Genomic DNA, 17,813 nt, shown 5'->3' on the forward strand with positions numbered 1-17,813 from the left:
GGTTATATGCCACCACTCTGTGCCTGCATCTGCGCAGCTCTGCACGGCCAAAGAAAGCCCTCACTTTAAATTTATGACCACAAACCTCAGGCAGGTCCTTAGCGCTGCCTGGCAATCACACAGGCTTTCCATGGCCTATTCACCCTCCTGGACAACTATCTCATGCCCTAGTGTCTGCCTCTCCATCCTCATCCTCAACTGCTGACCTTGTTTCTTATTGCACTGAGAAAACAAAGCATTCAGAAGAGAATGTCTGCAAGCTCCTACATTGGAGATACCCATTTACACACTTTGTGTCCAGGTTCTCTGTCTTCCCTGCTGTTTCCTTGGATAAACATCTATGCTCCCAGCTAAAATCAGTCCCGTGCATGAGATCCCGTGCCCTTTGCTCACTAAAGGACATGCTTTTAGCAATTCTCCCTTCTATCTCTTGCATCATCATTTTCCCAGTTCTGACTGCGTTTTTCTCATCAGCATATGAAGAAGCTATCTTTTTTCTTGGTTTTACACCATGCTCCAGCCACCACTCTATTTCTTTGACCCCTTTTCGAGCAAAACTCCAGAGTCCCTCTAGTCATTTCTCTAATCTCTCTTCTCCTGTCCTCTCTCAGACATACTCCTATAAGACTCCTGGCCCTACAATCCACTGAACTAGCTCTTGTTGAGGTCACCAATGTCCCCGCGTTGCTAAATCTAATAGTCAAGTCTTAGTCTTCTTATCACATGCATGAGCAGCATTTGATGCAGTTGACTATTGCCTCCTTTGGGGAATATTTTCTTATCTAGGCCTCCAGGACACTTCACTCCTCTGATTTCCCTCTTACTTCACTGGCTGTTCCTTCTCATTCTCCTTTGCTGGTTCCACATCTCCATGACTTCTAAACACTAGACACCCCAGGATTCAGTCCTTGAACCTCTTCTATGTTTAATCAACACTCATGCCCTTGATGATTTCTTCATTCAAGTTTATATCTGTAGCCTGGACCGTTCCCTTGAGATCTATACTCATGGTTTTAGCTGCTTTTTCAACATCCCTACCTGGATGTTTAGTAAGCACTTTAAATATAACATGCCCCAAACCAAACTCCTGATCAACCTCCTCCCAAACCAGCTCCTCCCTCTTCTTAATAAACAGCAACTCCATCCTCCTAAGTTGCTCAGGCCAGAAAACTTAGAGATGTCTTTATTTTTCTTTTCTAACATCTGTTGCAAATCTTCCTTTTTTCCCCCTTATTCTTCTCCCCAAAGCCCCTCGGTACATAGTTGTATATTCTAGTTACAGGTCCTTATAGTTGTGCTGTGTGGGACGCCACCTCCACATGGCTTGGTGAGTGGTGCTAGGTCTGCGCCCAGGATCTGAACTGGAGAAATCCTGGGCTGCCGAAGTGGATTACGTGAATTTAACCACTTGGCCACAGGGCTGGTCCCCTTTGACGATGTCTTTGACTTCTCTTTCTGTCACTTTGCTTCTCCTTCCATAACAAACCCTGTGAGTCCTGCCTATGAAATATATCTAGAATCCAGCCACTTCTGACAGCCTCCTCTCTAACATCCCTCATCTCAGCCTCTGTCATCTCTTTTCTAGATAATTGGAACGGCTTCCTAACTCATCTCCTTGCTTCCACCCTTTCCTCCTACAAGTCCTCTTCAACACAGGAGCTAGAGTGATCTTGCTAAAATGTAAATCAGGGCATACCCCTTTGCTCAAAACTCCCCAATGGCTTCCATGTCATTCAGAATAAAAGCCAAAGTCTTTACAATAGTCTACATGCAGCCTACAAGGCCCTGCACCATCGTGCCTCCCTCCTGCCTCATCCATTAGTTCTCTGACATCATGTCCTCTTACTGTCCTCTCACTCCAATCACCTGGGCCTTCTCACTGTTCCTTAAACACACCAGGTACACGCCTGCTGAGAACATTCTTGCCCCAAATTCATACATGGCTCACTCCCTTCTTTCTTCAGGTCTTGGCTCAAATGTCATCTTATCAGTGAGGCTTTCCTTAAATCTTCTACATTGCAACATCCCCTTCCTGGGGACTCTCTGATCTTCCGCGATGGCTTTCTTTTTCTCCTTAGCCTTTATCACCAACGAACATGTCACACTTTTTACTCATTCAGGTAGTTTATGTCTCTCTCCTCTGCTAGATTGTAAGCCCATGAACACAAGGCTTTTTGTCTGTTTTGGTCACTGCTTAATCCACAGCATATAGAAGAGACCCTGGCATGGGGAAGATGTTAAAAAATTATTTGTTGAATGAATAAACAACATACTCAATTGGCCAGAGTGTGTGGAAGAGGCATTCTCAAAATTGATGGTATGAATGTTAATTGGTATAATCTCTACAGAAGGTAAACTGGCAATAACTATCAAAATTACAAATGCATATATCTTTTGACCCAGCAATTCTACTTCTAGTAACATCTTTCATATAAATTCCTATATGTGCAAAATGACACATGGAGAAAATAATTCACTGCAGCATATTTTATCCCTGAAAATGAACGAAAACAGCCAAAATGTCCAGCAATAGAGACTATTTAAAGAAATTACAGTCCATCCATACAATGGAATATTTTGCAGTGGCAAAAAGGAATAAGGAGACTTCCTGTGTCCTGACATAAGCTCCTAGATAGATGTTTTTTAGAGAAAAAGAAAGGTGCTAAAAAGTACATTTAGTATGCCAACAATTTTATAAAAATAGAAGGAAAGGCACAAAAAGAATATATATCTGTATTTTCTTGTCTATGCACAGGCTATCTCAGGAAGGACATTCAAGAAACTGCTAACAGTCGCTGCTTATTTGGAGGGCAATGGATGGGTCAGAGGCAGAGGTGGTCAACTTTGCTGTAAACCCTTTCAAACTTTTTGAATCCCTGCACCTTGTGAATGTTTTATCTATTCAAAGGAGAATAAGGTAGAGTTTATGTTCCAATCTGGAATGATCTCTAAGATATATTGTCACAAATAAAATAAAGAGAACGTACAAAAAAGTGTGTACAGTGTGCTATACCAGGGGTGGGGGAAGGCTTCCTTCTCATTATTTCCTCTTTGGTATCTTTTGAATTTTGTACCTTATATATGCATTTCCTATTCAAAAAGAAATAAAATAACTTCAAAAGATCATGGTGGGAGAAAGCGTTTTCAATGCACCATCTTGACAGTCCTAAGACTGCAACCTGCCAAGCATTTCCCTAGTTTTCAAACGAAGGGAACAAACGTTCAGAAAAGTCAAGCCAAACAGCACAGAGGTGGCGCCAGGACCAGAAGCGAGCTTTCGCTGCCAGGTCCCCGCCAGCCCTCCATCCTCTGCAGCCTCTCTCTGGGCACCGGTTCACTTCCCACTCCCTGACCCCACCCCACCCCACTCCACCCCGCCCAATCCCCTGCCCTTCCCGGGCCCCTTCTGTCGGAGAACACAGCTCCTAACTCCAGCCTCAGAGAGTCTGCCACCAGGGGCTTTACTCAGGGAGCCATGGCTGGCTGGCGGCTCCCTAGTGTCTGACAGTTTCTCTCTCTGCTGGGAGCCACAAACATGGGGGCGGGGGGCGGGGCAGGCAGCTCCGCTCCTCCCTGGAGCCACCACCAGTGCTCTGTGACTGAGGCCAACCGCCCTGGCCTTGCAGCTCCCAGGCCCCCTCCCCAAGCCTGTACCTGTCAATAATGACGGGGTCTGAGGGCGTCTCATTCCGGTTGCCACAGCTCTTCCGGTCACAGCACCGGCTGGAGGAAGATGAGGAGGGAGTGAAGGAGAAGGAGATTATGGAGAGTGTGTGTGTGTGTGTGTAGCTCTGGGGTGAGGATGCTGATGTCCTGTCTCTTGGTATGGAGTCCGTGGGCCAGAAGGGCTCACTCCCAGAGGTCTGGGAGAGGAAGGCAGTGACGGTCCCTTGCGGGGACCTGGAGAGCCCAGCCCTGGGGATAAGGTTGGCCAGGAAACCCTGGTCCCAAAGGCATGATGCTCCTGGAGGATGCAGGAAAGGGCAGGCTGCTGGCCACCTACAGGGTCTCTCTCTCTGTACACTTTTTATACATATAGAAAACGGCTCAAATTGTAAGCATGCAGCTCATGAATTATTGAAAAGTGAACCCACCCATGTAACCAGTACCAGACCAAGAAATATCATGTGACCATTGCCCCAGAAGCCCCCTCGAGCCCTCTCCTTGTCACTGCCCTTCCCGAAGGTAGCTACTGTCCCAACCAGATTTTTGAACACTACTGCCTTTTCCGTGCATGAGGAACTGCTTCTGGGGACCCCGTCTCCCCGGCATCTCCTGGGGATACCTTGCCTAGAAATGCCATGCTCTCAGATAATGGGGAAAGGGAGCCAAGGGCTGTGTTCCCTCCACCCAACCCAGGATGCCGCCTTGAGGTTCACTAGCAGGCAGCGGAGTTTCCTCCCTCCTGTTTCAGAGCTACTCTAGGAGGCCCAGGCCCTGCCCCCATCTCCCCAGCTGGCCCTCCCCAGAGCTTTATTAGTTAAGCTTCCCAGTAGCAGCAGGAGGCCTCTCTTACAAAAACACTTGGAGAAGCCACATAAACAGTCCAGGCTAATGGGGCCTCAAGGACCCTCTCCTCAGCCAGCACTGTGCCCAGGGGCCTTCCTCCTCCCTGCTTGCCTCCCGACCAGGCTTCCCCGGGGAGCAGCAGGGAGGGGGGTGGTGGCAGCAGGAGGAGGCAGGGCCTGGTGGGAGTCCTTGGCAACCTCTTGGCCAAGGGACATGGTGCAAGTGACCCAGCTCTTCTTACCTGCACATGATCTCGTGGGTGAGCAGCACTCGGCACATTTCGGGGTTCTTGTCCTGCCCCTCATAGATGATGGCCTGGGGAGGGGGAAGTTCACAGCTCGGGGGAAGTTCACAGCTCAGGGCAAGACGGCTTCTCTTAAGTCCAAGTGTAAGGGGAAGAGATGGGCCCTGCCCCCAGGGAAGATCAGGCCCTCCAACTTGCTTTGGGGCGCCCAGGAGTGCAAAGCAGGAGCTGGGAGACTGGCTCCCCAAACCAGGACCAGCACCAGGGTGGGCAAGAGTGGCATGAGGTCTACAGATTCTGTTTGTCCACAGGCAGCTCTTTCCACATCCAGCTTTGCTTGGGGCCAGGGAGGCCCCCAGAACACAAGGACCAAGGCCAGGCTGCCAGCGGGGTAGCACACTTCTGTCTCCACTGTTCCCATGCCCCTAGTGCACCTCTGCCTCCTGCTCACAAGCATTGTCCCTCTAGGCTATCCCCGTCAGCTAATCAGCCTCTCTCCCCATCCCTCACCTCCCCAGCCCAGGCCAGCTTCTCTCCCTTGGACTGTTGGATCAGCCTCTCCACCAGTCCCCCAGCCTCCACTCTGCCCTGAAGCAAGGAGGGAGCTTCCTAAACTGCAAATCTGGCTTCCCTTTTGATAACCCCCTGGGCCTCCCAGCCATCCCTCATTCGTGGGGTCCCTCTCTCTCTGGACTTCCTCCCACCCCTTCCACACTTGTCCCCCACACAATCCCACTTTCCCACTGCCTGGTCTTCCTCCCACACCACAGCGACCACAGACTTTCTAGAAACAACCCATTTCTTCTTCTGCCCTGGGATTGGGTAGAGGCTGCCGGAAGACCTTGCGTGGGTGAGAAAGCCCAAGTCCCCACCTTGCATTCGGGCTGCTGATGGGCCCATTTGAGAGCCAGCCCCCTCCTTCCCAGCAAGTACAACTTATCTGAAAAGCCCTGAGATGGGGCCCTGCCTCTGCAGAATCCATTAGGGCTTATTCAGCTTTCAGTCTCCCTGAGCACCTTACACTGGCCTCTGAGCCTCCTTCCTGTGACCTTCCACATCAGCAAGGTGTGGGGGTCTGCATTAGAAGCTCTTGGGCCCCATCCCCCCCCCCCACCCCCCCGCCAGTCACCTGGACTGGACCCGTGCACCCATCCCCCAGCTGCAGTTAGTGATGGCTGCTAAGGACTTTCTCTTGAGTATTGCTCTCAGCAGATAGGAGCTGCCTCCCTTGAAAATGTCCGGAAGGTTATATTCTCCCCTTGGGAGTGATCCCCAGCCACAGACTGACTGATACGAGGTATAGAATCCTGGCCTCCTTGCCTCAAGGTGGGACAGCTCTAACACCATTCCTTCTCCAGAGCTCCCTATGGATCAGGCTGAGGTTAGGCTCCAACTGAGACCCCATTCTTACTGAGCATGCCCTGCCCTGTCCCACTTCCCTCCCTCCCCTTCTCCTGAGGCCCCTCTCCCTGTCTCCCCAATAAACCTCATGCACCTAAATCCCCATCTAGGCTGGGCTTCTAGGAAACTCGACCTAAGACAGGGTCTTTATACAAATATTTTCCTTTTTTAGACCAGAGGGCAAGTGTCACACATCCTCTTGTGGTAGGCGGGGTGAGAACTGGGGGAGCTAGTGGACCAGTGGGGATGATGGCACCAGGAAGACAAGGGCAGGGGCAAGGATGCTAGCTCAGACCATGGAGCGGACAGGCCTGAGAGGAGGGTGGGACAGGCCTGAGCATGCCCTGGACTGGCTTACCTGCTTGGACATGGAGTCGATGAGCCGCACATACAGGTCCTGCTCTGTCCGAAGTCCTAAAGGTGGGAAAGTGGAGAGGGCTGGTTGTATGGGGAGCACATGTGGCCTCTGATGACTGGACCACACTCCACATCTTCTCCTCTGGAGCCAGGGGTCTCCTCAGCTCTGATAGTGGGGCTTTACGTCACATGGTGCTGTGGTGCCCAGTGGGCAGTGGGCTTCACTCACCATTGTTATACACCAGCCGGAGGCGGTAATGGATCCCATTGTTGGTCTTTTCAGCCCCAGGCTCCTGCAGGGACAAAATGGGGAGGATGCTTGGTGTTCCCAGGGATCCTCCAGCCACCCCCGCCCAACACTCCTCCCTAACCCCACCCTCTCTCCTTCCATCCCATCCATTCCCCTCCCCCCTTCCCCACTCCTCCACCATCTATCCACTCATCTGCCCCAGTGGGAAGGGGGGTCCCTGAAGCCCTCCTGCCCCACCCCAGGCTCCATCCCAGCGAGCCCACGGGCCTCTCACTCGGTCTTTTTCCACAAAGTCGATGAAGGCTGTGCGTTCCACCTCCACAGGCTGCCCCTGCCGGTCGTACATGGCCAGTACGAAGTGGAAGAAGTTGGATTTCCTGAGGTTGGAGGGGGGCTGCTTCTCAAAATGTGCTCGTGCCAGGCCTATGCCACTGTGGGGAGGAAAGGAGCTGGAAAACCACCAACGTGCCTTCCGGCGAGAAAGACCCCATCGCCTCTGACCAGGAAGGTGGGCTGGACAGGACTTGGCTCTGACATGTCAAGAGTTTGGGCAACAAATCAAATTAGATGGGCCCATTCCATCCTTGTCAGGGCCATCTCAGTTCCAGACAGAGGCCTCCTGGGACCAAGGTCACCCCAGTCTGCTCCCTTGGGAACAAGTGGCACAGCAGGTGGAAACAGAGGCATCCCTGCCAGGATCCCTCCCAGCTTTTCCCCAGGCCCCACATTTTGAAAGGCCGATCTCCAAAATCAAATGTACAAACAGCCCATCTTACTGACCAGAGGCTCCTGTGACTGCCCTTTAGGGCATTAAGAGGCAACTGGGAGGGTCTGGAACAAATATCTCGCTGTATGCAGCGCATGGCTGTGTACACGAGCCTGTGGTGTTGCCTGGGAGATGACGATGCCCAACAGACTCTCTGAGACATCAAACTGGCTCAGGGCCACTAGTCTGCTCAGCCTGGACCCTGGGCCATGGCTGAAGGCAGGGGATGCCCTCTCTAAGTAGAGGGATCTGCCTCTACACCTTAGGAAAGACAGCCACTAGCTCCCCTGAGCAGGAGGACCTTCTGGTCTGGCCTTGCCCAGGGCTTTCTCCTGGCTCATCAGAAACAATTCCCAGAAGCAAGGCCAGGGCAAGAGCAGGAGGAGAAGAGCCAAGGCCCTATTCACCAAATCTTTCCTGACCCTCAGTGATACACCAAGCGCTGGACACAAGGCACCTAGTGGGGCCGGAGTCAAATATCTGGAAAGGGAGGGAAGACACATACAGAGAGCTGTAACACAAGACGAAGTGGTGGGAGCCCCCGAAAGATATTACTACAGAAAAAACTATAGAAGCAAAGGAAGAAGAAATGAATTCTTTCTGTGAGAGATGAGGGGAAGACCTCATGGAGGTGGTGGCTTTTTCCCCAGTCCTTGAGGAATGGATAGGAGCTCAGCAGGTGTGAGCAGGCAAAGGGCAGAACAAACAGCATAAGAAATAGCTGTAGGTGTGACCTACAGCTGGACGACAGATTTCAAAAAGGGAAGTGAGGAGAGAAAAGGTTGCATGTGAAGTATCAGACTATACAGGGACACGAAAACCAAAGTTTAGACCGTCTTCCCTGGGTCAAGTTCCTCCAAAGTGTGTCCCTTAGATCTCTCATAGCCCCACATCCTCCCTCTACAGTAAAGTGCTATGGCCACAATTGCTAGGAAATGCGACTTCCTAGCACCCATGAGTGTATGAGCGGGGCCCTGAGACACCCTCCAGGAGTGGACCCTGCTTGACCTCGCTCAGGCAAGTGTTCCCCATGTGTGGTAGCCAGCCTCCAAGATGGTCCCCGGGGTCCCTGCCTCCTGGCATTCATGCCCTTGAGTAGTCTCTTCCCATAATGTACGAGGGTTGATCTATGTAGTCAATAGAATATGGCAAAAGCAATAGCATATCATTTCCAAGATTAGGTCATAGAAGACATTGTGGCTTCTGCCTCGTTGTCTCTCATGGAAGCTGGCTGCCATGTTGTGAGAACACTCAAGCAGCCCTATGGAAGGACCACATGGAGAAGAACTGAGGCCTCCTGCCAATAGCCAGCACTAAATTGCCAGCTGTGGGAGTGTGCCACCTTGGAAGAAGCTCCACCAGCCCCAGTCAAGCCTTCAGATGACTGCAGCCATGGCTATCATCTTGATTGTAGCCTCATAAGAAACCCTGAGCCAGAACCACCCAGTGGTGCTGCTCCGTGACTTCTGACTCTCAGAAACTGTATGAGATAATGAATGTCTGTTGTTTTACACTGCTGAGTTTGGGGGTAATTTTTATGTGGCAGCACATAACTAACACCCCATGCTTACTTGATTACAGAGCTCTTTGGTTGAGGGACATAGTTTGGGAAACAGGACTAAAGGCCAGCAGAAGGTTCTGAAGCCAGGCAGGGGTTAGAAGATGCTGCAGGCGGGGAGGACATAGGGTGGTGAAAAAGTGGGAGGCTGTTGCAGCGATGCAGAGAGGATGAGGATGTTGGAACTGCCTTGAGAGCCATTCAGGCCAGAGTCCCATCATGGACGTGCCACTGTGACAATATCTGCCATATTCATTACTACTTAATAGTTTTCTTCGTATAATTTTACATCAATTGACACTTGTTTCATGTGAACCTATAATATCTGGGATGTCATGGGCTTGAAAGGCTTGTTGTGTTTTTACTCATACAGATTACAGTAAATATATAAACAATAAAATGAAAATTGTTCCTTCTCCTGAAAGTCTGCTTCGGATCCTCAGTGGTGTATGTGAAATGCTGATCTCAGAGGCACAAGTGATGGGTCTTGCTTGTCCCTGATCACGATGAGGAGAGGGGCCACCAACACCTTCTCTTTCCCACCAAAGGTTCTTTCTACACATGTTCCCTTCTCCAGGGACATCCATCCTCCGTCCATCCTTCCTCCTCTTCCCTCCCTGTCAGGTTACAGTCCTTTCAAGTCCAGGCCTTGACCCTCCCGCTTCCCATTTGCTGAGACAGGGAGGCCTGAAGAGGGCTTTGATCACAGCAGGTCCCTGATTACTGTTGATGAATATGCTAATGAGGCAGCAACTTTGACTCCTCCCTCCTGCCCCCAGGATCAGCTTAGAGGGGAAGAGAAACTCTCAGGGACTACTCAACATACCCTTTCTACACACGTGCCCGCACTTTCAGGCCAAGAGTCCATCAATGCTGCTGAGCTTCCTCTCTCACCCATCCCTCTTGGCAAATATCAGTCAGTCCTGGGTCCCGGCTGCCTGCTGTTCCCACCAGGCTCCTGAGGACCAGACCTGGGAAGTCTGGCCTAATCCCCAGGTCAAGCTCCCTTCACAGGGCTTGCCCTCCACACTGGAGGGGATTTCCAGGGAGAGAGGTCAGGGGATCCAGGGAGGGGAAAGGTAGCAGGCACCCCTGCCTGGGTCTGTGGACCAGTATCCAGTGCTGCCAGCTGAGGGGCATGGAGGGGTCACACTGCCTCCCAGGCCTGTGCCCTACTCTGCAGTGGGGTCAGGCTCATTTCCACTTCCCCTGAGGCAGCTCAGCATCACCTTCCTTCCCCACCTTGCTTAGTGGGTCTGAGGCACAATCATCCTCCTGGGCTCACACCCATCCAAGCAAAGCAATGGGACAGAGGTGGCTAGTTTATGGCTCTGGAACAAGATCGCTATCATGAACAACAGAACAATATGAGTGACAGCCCCAGCCCCCTGCAGACCAGGAGAGGATTGCAGAATGGCCAAGACCCCTGCTGGGCACACCAGGGCTGCTCCTGGTCTGTGAATGTCTCCAGTTTACCCAGTTCATACCCCTGCCGGACATGTGAGAAGAGCAAGGTGAACTGAGAAAAGCTTCAGCTTTAAAGACGTTCTAGTACTTCCCGTGAACAAGAGACAGAGGATGACAGAAGGATCAGCACATCAGCAAGAGCCCAGAGGTGGGTCCTTCTCCTGGTTCCCCCAGACACCTACCCTCAATGTGCAGTAGGTGACCAGTGACATCCCTGGATGGAACTGCAAGCCCCAAAGGGGGAGTCCTGAGGGGGGGAGAGGAGACTTTTGCTCTTCTCCCCTTGGGAACAGCTGATGCTCTTGTAATGAGTAAACAAACCCAGATTAAAGAACAGAAAGAAAGAAACATAGAGATCCGCTCAAACTACTCAGGAGGTAGACACAGAGGGTACCCAGAGGTCTGGGAGCCCCTGCTGGGCGCACCTGGGTGCGCAGGTATAGGATGCAGGAGGGAGGTGGGGCACTGTCTGCTCTCACACTAGCTTAGAGACTGAGAGGTGCAGATGAAGGCCAACGTGTCTGATTCTGCGGTCTCCAAAGTGGGGTTGCCCAAGACGACCACTGGGGTGTGGGGAGAAACTGCGAAGATGTCTACTGATATGAATCCTTTATCTAAAAGAAAGAAGGGAAGCAAGATGAGAGCCCCTGAAGTCTGGAGAGGCAAGGGTTTTATTTGGATTTCCCCAGAAACAGACCCAGAGACAAAGATTCAAATGCAAACAGCTTATGTGGGAGGTGATTCCAGGAAACACTAGTGGGGATGGGAAGGGAGAGAGAAGGAAAAAGGAAAGGCAATCCATGAAGGGTGCATTATCAACAAGTTACCACCGTGGGCAACGGCAGCTCAGTCCCACGGGCAGCTCTGGAAAGAGTCTAGGACATGTGCTTCAGAGTGATCCCCGCAGAGGGCTGGGGAGGGAGCTGGAGTATCCGTCCACCAGCTCCGGTCAGTCATTGGTTCAGGGAGTGACTTCTGGGGCTTCATTTCTCAGGTACTTCTGGCCTGTGTGCAAGTGGGCAGAGCAGGCTCTGGCAGCCTAAGAAAGTCTTAGGAAGCAGATGCCGGCAGGGGAAGCAGGCCCTTGGAGCCCTGAGGGGATAAGGGCGGGGCACCAACTCCCAGCCATCCAGAGGCCTGTGGTGTGATGGAAGCCAGCACAGCTGCAGCCCAGGGCCTGAGTGCAGCTTGGCAGATATACATAAGAACTGCCTCACCTGGTACACGGATTGCTGGAGCCTATAATTCAGAAACATCTCATTCACTTAGCATCATTAGTGCAAAAAGTATGCTACATAAGCACCTTTTTCAGATAAATGCAGCTGAGAGATGAAAACAGCCACATTAACCACTTTTGTAAGACTCCAAAATGAATTACACATCTCTTCGCTTTCTTAAAAAGATTGTTTTCAACAAAATGTTCAAAATACTTTCCTATCAACTCCGGAGTGTGATAAGGCGGTGAAGCATTTGCTCCTGTACCAAAGAACCCGGATGTGAGAGGAGAAAGTGCTCATTTTCATATTTCCACCATGGCTCACTCGCCCCCTTCCCACCTTTTGTTCTGAAATAGCCCAAAATTTCAATGAGACTGTGACAGAAAAGCTTCGGTTTGCACAGCTACCTTTTTGGTTGGGGGACACCTGCCTTGTAACAAACATGGGTGTGCAAGGGCCTCCTGAGGACTGTGCTGGGAATCCAGGTGAAAGATGACACCAAGGACACCCTGACCTTCACAGCTTGGGCTGTTCAGGTGGCCTGTGCTCCAGAGAACAGAGGGATGCATGTGGGGACATGCTGGGGCTGCAGAGTTGTCTGGCTGCTATTGCTGGGGCCACCCAGTGGGTCCCTGAAGATGCTCCTTTGCGAGGCTGAGCAGGATGCCCCAGGGCCCTTCTCGTGGGAACCCCTGGACCCTACCACTGCTGTCTATTGGACACAACGCCTCCCTCATGGTCTCTGCTCTCTACTCAGAAGCCCACTTGTAGCTCCTTACATCCTTGACTACACGCTTATTATAAATACGAGCAATTTCAAACAAGCATGCCAAATGCCACAGAGGACAGTAGCCGAGGCCAGAGCTTTGGCCTCCCCCAGAGGCACCCCCAGGGCTTCTACTTCCCCTTGCCCCCCACCAAATCCTAACTTTTGCCCATCTTGACACCCCAAGGTTCTGAGCAGTGCCTTGGCTTGGGCCTGAACGGTCTTGGAGGCTGAGATGCTGGGGAAATGGGGACAAGCCCTGAGGTCATCAGCAATGGGAGAAGCTCCTTGTTGACCCTCCCAGGAGGTGAAAAGAGCAAAAATTGTGTCTGCTGCATCTCACCCCTGTCTCAGATTTTCCTAAAGTCTCTGCTAAATCCAGCTCTTCTTTTCCCCATGCAGGCATGGCTGCATCAGTCTCCTCTTCCTTTCCTCTGCCTCCAGTCTTCCCACTGGCCCCCGTTCTCCCTGCGGGCATCCCCTTGGCCCCCGGGACTGCTGATCATCATCAAGCTGGACCTGGCATTCCTGGCCCCAGTCAAGATCTATTGGCCTAGGCTGGCCCAGCCTGACATGCCCAGAGCCTGGCTGTGCCAGAGACCAGGAAAGATAAAAGCAGCATCTCACGGGGGCACACCCATCTCAACAATGCAGCTGCCCAGAACCGGTGTCCAGAGGGGGCTGTCAGAGAGGAGGCTTTGGGGCTGCTTCATATCCTGATCCCACGGCCCCAGCAGCGACTCTGCTCATCTGCCCCACAGAATTGTCTCAGCCACCAAAATGTGTGTGTGTGGGGTCTCACTAGCCAGCTCTCCCACTCTTCCTCTTGCCCTCAATTCTACCTACAGACTGCCCACCCTGCTTCTCTCTGCCTACCCCCTCGCCACCCACCCACAGGCCTGCCTGCCAGGTCCCAGGCTGAGGAGCAGCTATTAATTATTAAAGCAAACAAAAGCATTTCCTAGCAGGGAGGCGAGCCTGCAGCTGCTTACAGGAAAGGCAGCCCCAGCTGGCTTCCCTCTCAAGACCCTGTTAGTGCACTGGCACCAGCTCAAGGGGGAGGGCTGGCCTGGGTCCTCCAGGGGTCTCCCTAGGCTGGGAATCCCACCAGTAGGAGACGAGAGCTGCTTCTGGGCTGAGCACCCTAGCAAGAGGACATGGGTCCACAGGGAGGTCCGGGGAAGGTGGGCTGGGGCTGGGATATGGGTCTCAGAGATAAAGTCCTGCTGGCCCAGGTAGGGACAGTCACAGCTTGGCCAGGGGCTCTGTGTAGAGTTCCCTACTGGGGAGACCCAGCCAGCCTTTGCACCAGCCTCCCGTTCCCTGGTGCCTTCAGTGTAAGGGTATGCAGCCCCTCTTTTCTACCTACTCCTTCTTTTGCTCAGAACTTTCCTTCCTGTTGGCAGAACCTCCCTCACTGATCTGAGCAGGCCCTGGGCCTTCTCCTCCTCCTCCACCTTCTGTAAAACCTTGGCATGGTAAAGCTGGGGAGCAGCAGCTGCTCAGTACCTGGTTCCTGGGGTCGGGTAGGCCCTGGAGCCCACCAACGTGGAAAGGGGAGCCCAACAGACAGGGATTCAGAAACCTTCTGACATGCACTCCTGCTTCCCTGAGCAGCCACTCATTGCCCCTCTACTGACTGCTCGAGTTTGTCCTGGTGCTGTGGTAACAAGGATGAATGAGCTATCATCCTTGCCTTAAAGGAAGGCACAGGCTGGCAGGGCAAGGAAGCTCGGGACAGGCAAGGCTCAGCTGACTCTGGCCTGTGGCAAGCATCCTTGGACAGCACTACAAACCATTCCCCTGGACAGGGTGGGAGGGCACAGAGAGAGACAGTGCTGGGTGGGGTGGGTCCCGGGGGCTGCAAGACTTTATTCAGTGGGTGTGTGGGTGCTGGGAGTAGAAGAACTGTTTCAAGAGAAACAACTAATTCTCCAACATTGCTGGATGTCAAGTATCATACAGAGGCTGGAAGGAAGTTCTGGGTCTGACTGTCATGGGCCTTGAATGCCGAATATCCGGGAGGAAATGGGGGTCACTGAAGTTTTTAATCGGTGAGGGATAGGATCAGAGAAGAGTTCTTTGGAAATATTGCTGTGGTCCCAGTGCATGGCAGATGGTTTTGGGGAGTGCCCAGAGGCTGGGGCTGGGGCAGTGGGGCTAGGAGGCTGAGGTGGTCACCTTGTATAGGTTAACCTTCAAGCCAGGAAGGAAAGTGGTGGAGGGTAAGGGTGTGTCACTGTTAAAGGTTGGCCATGGGCACTGAGATTAGGAGTAGGACTCAAAGGGAACATCCAGAAGCCTTGACCACCCGGTAGCTGTGGGGCAAAGGCAAGTAAGGCATCAAAGACAACTGCCTTGGGTGGGGGTGCTCCTGGGTAAGTTTCTCACACATGAGAGGGAGAGAAACCAGGCAGAGGATGAAGAGAGAGGTGGGGACAGGAAAGGCATTTTTGTTTTGGGAGGGGAAGACGTGAGCAGAGAACTGACTGAGGATCAAGATACAAATGGGAGAGATGATGGGCCTCCTCGGCAAGAATGAGGAAAAAGGATTAGCCTGCTCACCTCTGGAAGGAGGCAGCCCAGAGCCAACCAAAAGGGGGTGGGGGTTCCCAGCCTGTGTCCTGAGATGGAGAAGTCTCCAGACTTGGAGATAAGCAGCCCAGGCCTGAAGAAATGCTCCTCTTCCAACTGGAGAAGCCTTCTGAGTTCCAGTGATGTGGCCCTGGGGACTCAGACTGGACACCCCAGCCCCACTCAAGATCCCCTGCATGTGGATCCCACAACACTGCTGGTGGCCCGATCCTCTGGGAGGAGCTTCATCCCCACACTTTCTGCACCCACACAGGCGACAAGGACACTGCCTCATTCACATCTGCTTCCGCCTCATCAAATCTGCTGGCTTGGGGCAGGGACACAGGGGAGGGTCGGAGACAAATAAGAACCTTAAATCCCAGAGGCCCCACTGGAACTCCCCACCCAACCTTACAAGGAGCTCTCACCACTGTGGTAGAGAAAAAGATGGGGTGCGTTAAGAAATTACCCATCTCAAGTTAAATTAAAAAAATGAACCAACAGAAAAACAGGCAGGATAGAGAACAGTATGCATAGCACAAGAAAAAACATGTTAACGGGAAGAAAGATGGAAGGAAATACACTAAAATGTTGACAGTAGTTGTATTAGAGAGGTGGAGTTTTGTTTTCTATTTTCCAATTTTCCTGGAATATAGTTACTTTATGAGTAAAACTTATGTAGGTTGATTCACAGGCAAGACCCCTTCTCTTCCTGAAGAGGTGAGCTGCAGCGAGAGCCCCCAGTGCTCCCTCCTGACAGTCATGGAAGGACAGGACCTCGAAAACACCAGTTCAGTTTGCATGTGAAACAAGGTATGTGTTTGTTAAGGGGTGAGATTGGGGTTGGACTATGAGTGGTGTCCCCTGAACAGGACTGAGGATGTCAATGTGTGACCCGGGTGCCACACCTGGTCTGCCCTGGCATCCGGCCACTAGAATCCCTTCAGGCTGCTAGACAAGCAGCTGCTCAGACCTCTGGGAAGCTCAGCTCCCACTGCCCCTGTCTGCAGAGGCAGCACCTCCCTAGTCCCAACCACTGAGAACTCCTGGGAGGATGTCTCAACCTCCCCCCCATGCTCACAACTTGGGGATCAAAAAGCCTGGGGCCCAGGTGTTGTGGGGGGCAGATCAACAAACCTTTAAACTTCGTTTCCAAATCTGAGAGTCCACCCCCCACGAGCCCCCTCCCCAGACTCCTTTAAAGGAACCAGAGGAGATGGGCGTGGATGCTGGGTTCCCAGGAAGCCCTGCTTCCCACAGGACCCACCAGAGAAACACCTTGAGGAGGGGCGGAACCTGAAGGGCCCTGCCCATTCTCAGCCCCAATCATTCCAGCCAAGCCGACTGCCCACCTCTTCTCTTCCCCACTCTTCAGCCCCCAGCCGCTTCACTTCCCCAGCTTTGCACACCCCCATCCTCCAACTCTGAGGGGCGTGGGAAAGCAGAAAGGGGGCTGGCTTTCGTGCCTTTCCTGGCAGAGAGCCGCGGAATTGGACAAGGAGAGGTACGGGGACTGCCCAGGAAGGAGGGGTTGGCCCTCCCTTGACGGCTGGTGCCTGTGGGACATGGCTCAGGGACTTCGGCAGCCAGGATGCCTCCTCCTCTAGAGCCATGGACGGCCGAGCCCGTGAGCTACAGCGAGAAATCAGAGCCCGGACAGTCCGGACTGGAGACAGAAGCCCCGCCCCGGCCCGCCCCATATCCTCAGGGGGAAGCACAGGCGCTCGGGGCAGGGCGGGCGGGAGAGCTTGCCGGGACTGTCCAGAGTTAGGGCTCCCTCTACCCCTCGCCCCAGCAGCTCAGCAAGAGGAGGGAAGGCGGCGCGGAGCCGTCCAACCCGAGCGCGCCGGGTCCGGTCCGAGCGCTTACCTCTGCGCCGCGGTGCTGGCGTCCAGGATGCCCGCTCCCTGCATCCAGGAGCGCACCGAGCCCAGACCGGCGGGCAGCAGCGGCTCCTCCTTCAGGTTGAGCCCGCCGCGGGGCAGAGCGTCCTGCGCAGGGAACATAAGGGCACGCAGTCGGTGGGCGCCCTCCCCGCCGGGGATCCGGTACCACTGAGGCTGCGGGCGTCTCAGCTCCGCGGGACCCGACGGCACCGGGCGCCTCCAGGAGCGCCGCGCACTCCGCGTCCCGGCAGCTCAGTGCGCGCTAGCCTCTTGGGCGATCCCTCGGAGAAAGCGGGTCCGCGAGCGCCGGCGCTGTCCCCTCCCCTCCCGGGGCGCGGGGCGGGGAGATGGAGGGATTCCCCCGCGGCCTGAGCGCCAGCGGGCGGACTGCGAGCGGGGCGGGGAGGGCGGGAGCGGAGCCGGCTCCCGGTCCGCGCGGAGGCGCCCCAGAGGCGCGCTCTGGCGGCTGCCCAGGGCCGCGGTCGTCGGAGGGGGGGCCCGAGCGCCCCGGGAGCTGCCTCCGGCAAGGCGGGGGCGCGGGGCTGCCCGCCCTTTCCCCCTCGCCGCCCCCACCTCCCGCCCGCCCGCGGCGCCGGCGCGGGGCGCTGATTACCATCCGGGAGGCGGAGGCGGCGGGCGCGGAGCTCGGCGGCGGCGGCGGCGGCGACAGGGGCGGCAGCGGCGGTAGGAGCAGCAGCAGCCGCGCGTCCCGGGGAAAGGCAGGGGCAGCGCCGGGCCAGCAGACGCCGCCGCCGCCAGCGCCCCGCGTGCCCCGGCGCCCCGGCCCTGCCGCAGCCCCGGGCGGCAGCACCTGGAGC

General features: G+C 54.0%; 1 protein-coding gene across 8 annotated transcripts in view; it reads right to left on the reverse strand.

The window, feature by feature from the left end:
- The window catches only part of EBF4 (EBF family member 4), a 64,696-nt gene extending 46,889 nt beyond the window's left edge, over nucleotides 1-17,807 (reverse strand). For 4 of the 8 annotated variants that reach the window (XR_006891300.1, XM_046680115.1, XM_046680120.1 and 1 more), the window contains exons 1-6: nucleotides 16,979-17,115; nucleotides 7,036-7,210; nucleotides 6,741-6,804; nucleotides 6,513-6,568; nucleotides 4,751-4,824; nucleotides 3,655-3,723 (exon numbers count right to left, since the gene is read on the reverse strand). Coding sequence is in view for 6 of the 8 variants with exons in the window: in XM_046680115.1 (XP_046536071.1) it covers nucleotides 3,655-3,723; nucleotides 4,751-4,824; nucleotides 6,513-6,568; nucleotides 6,741-6,804; nucleotides 7,036-7,210; nucleotides 16,979-17,115 (575 nt within the window). In the remaining 2 variants the exon portion in view is untranslated. Of the gene's footprint in view, nucleotides 1-3,654; nucleotides 3,724-4,750; nucleotides 4,825-6,512; nucleotides 6,569-6,740; nucleotides 6,805-7,035; nucleotides 7,211-16,978; nucleotides 17,116-17,608 lie in introns of those variants that run through there. The other 4 variants (XR_006891301.1, XM_046680118.1, XM_046680119.1 and 1 more) reach the window with 3 other exon arrangements.
- Between the last annotated feature and the right edge of the window lie 6 nt (nucleotides 17,808-17,813).

This window comes from Equus quagga, chromosome 12, assembly GCF_021613505.1.
Source record: "Equus quagga isolate Etosha38 chromosome 12, UCLA_HA_Equagga_1.0, whole genome shotgun sequence".
Classification (NCBI taxonomy): Eukaryota; Metazoa; Chordata; class Mammalia; order Perissodactyla; family Equidae; genus Equus; species Equus quagga.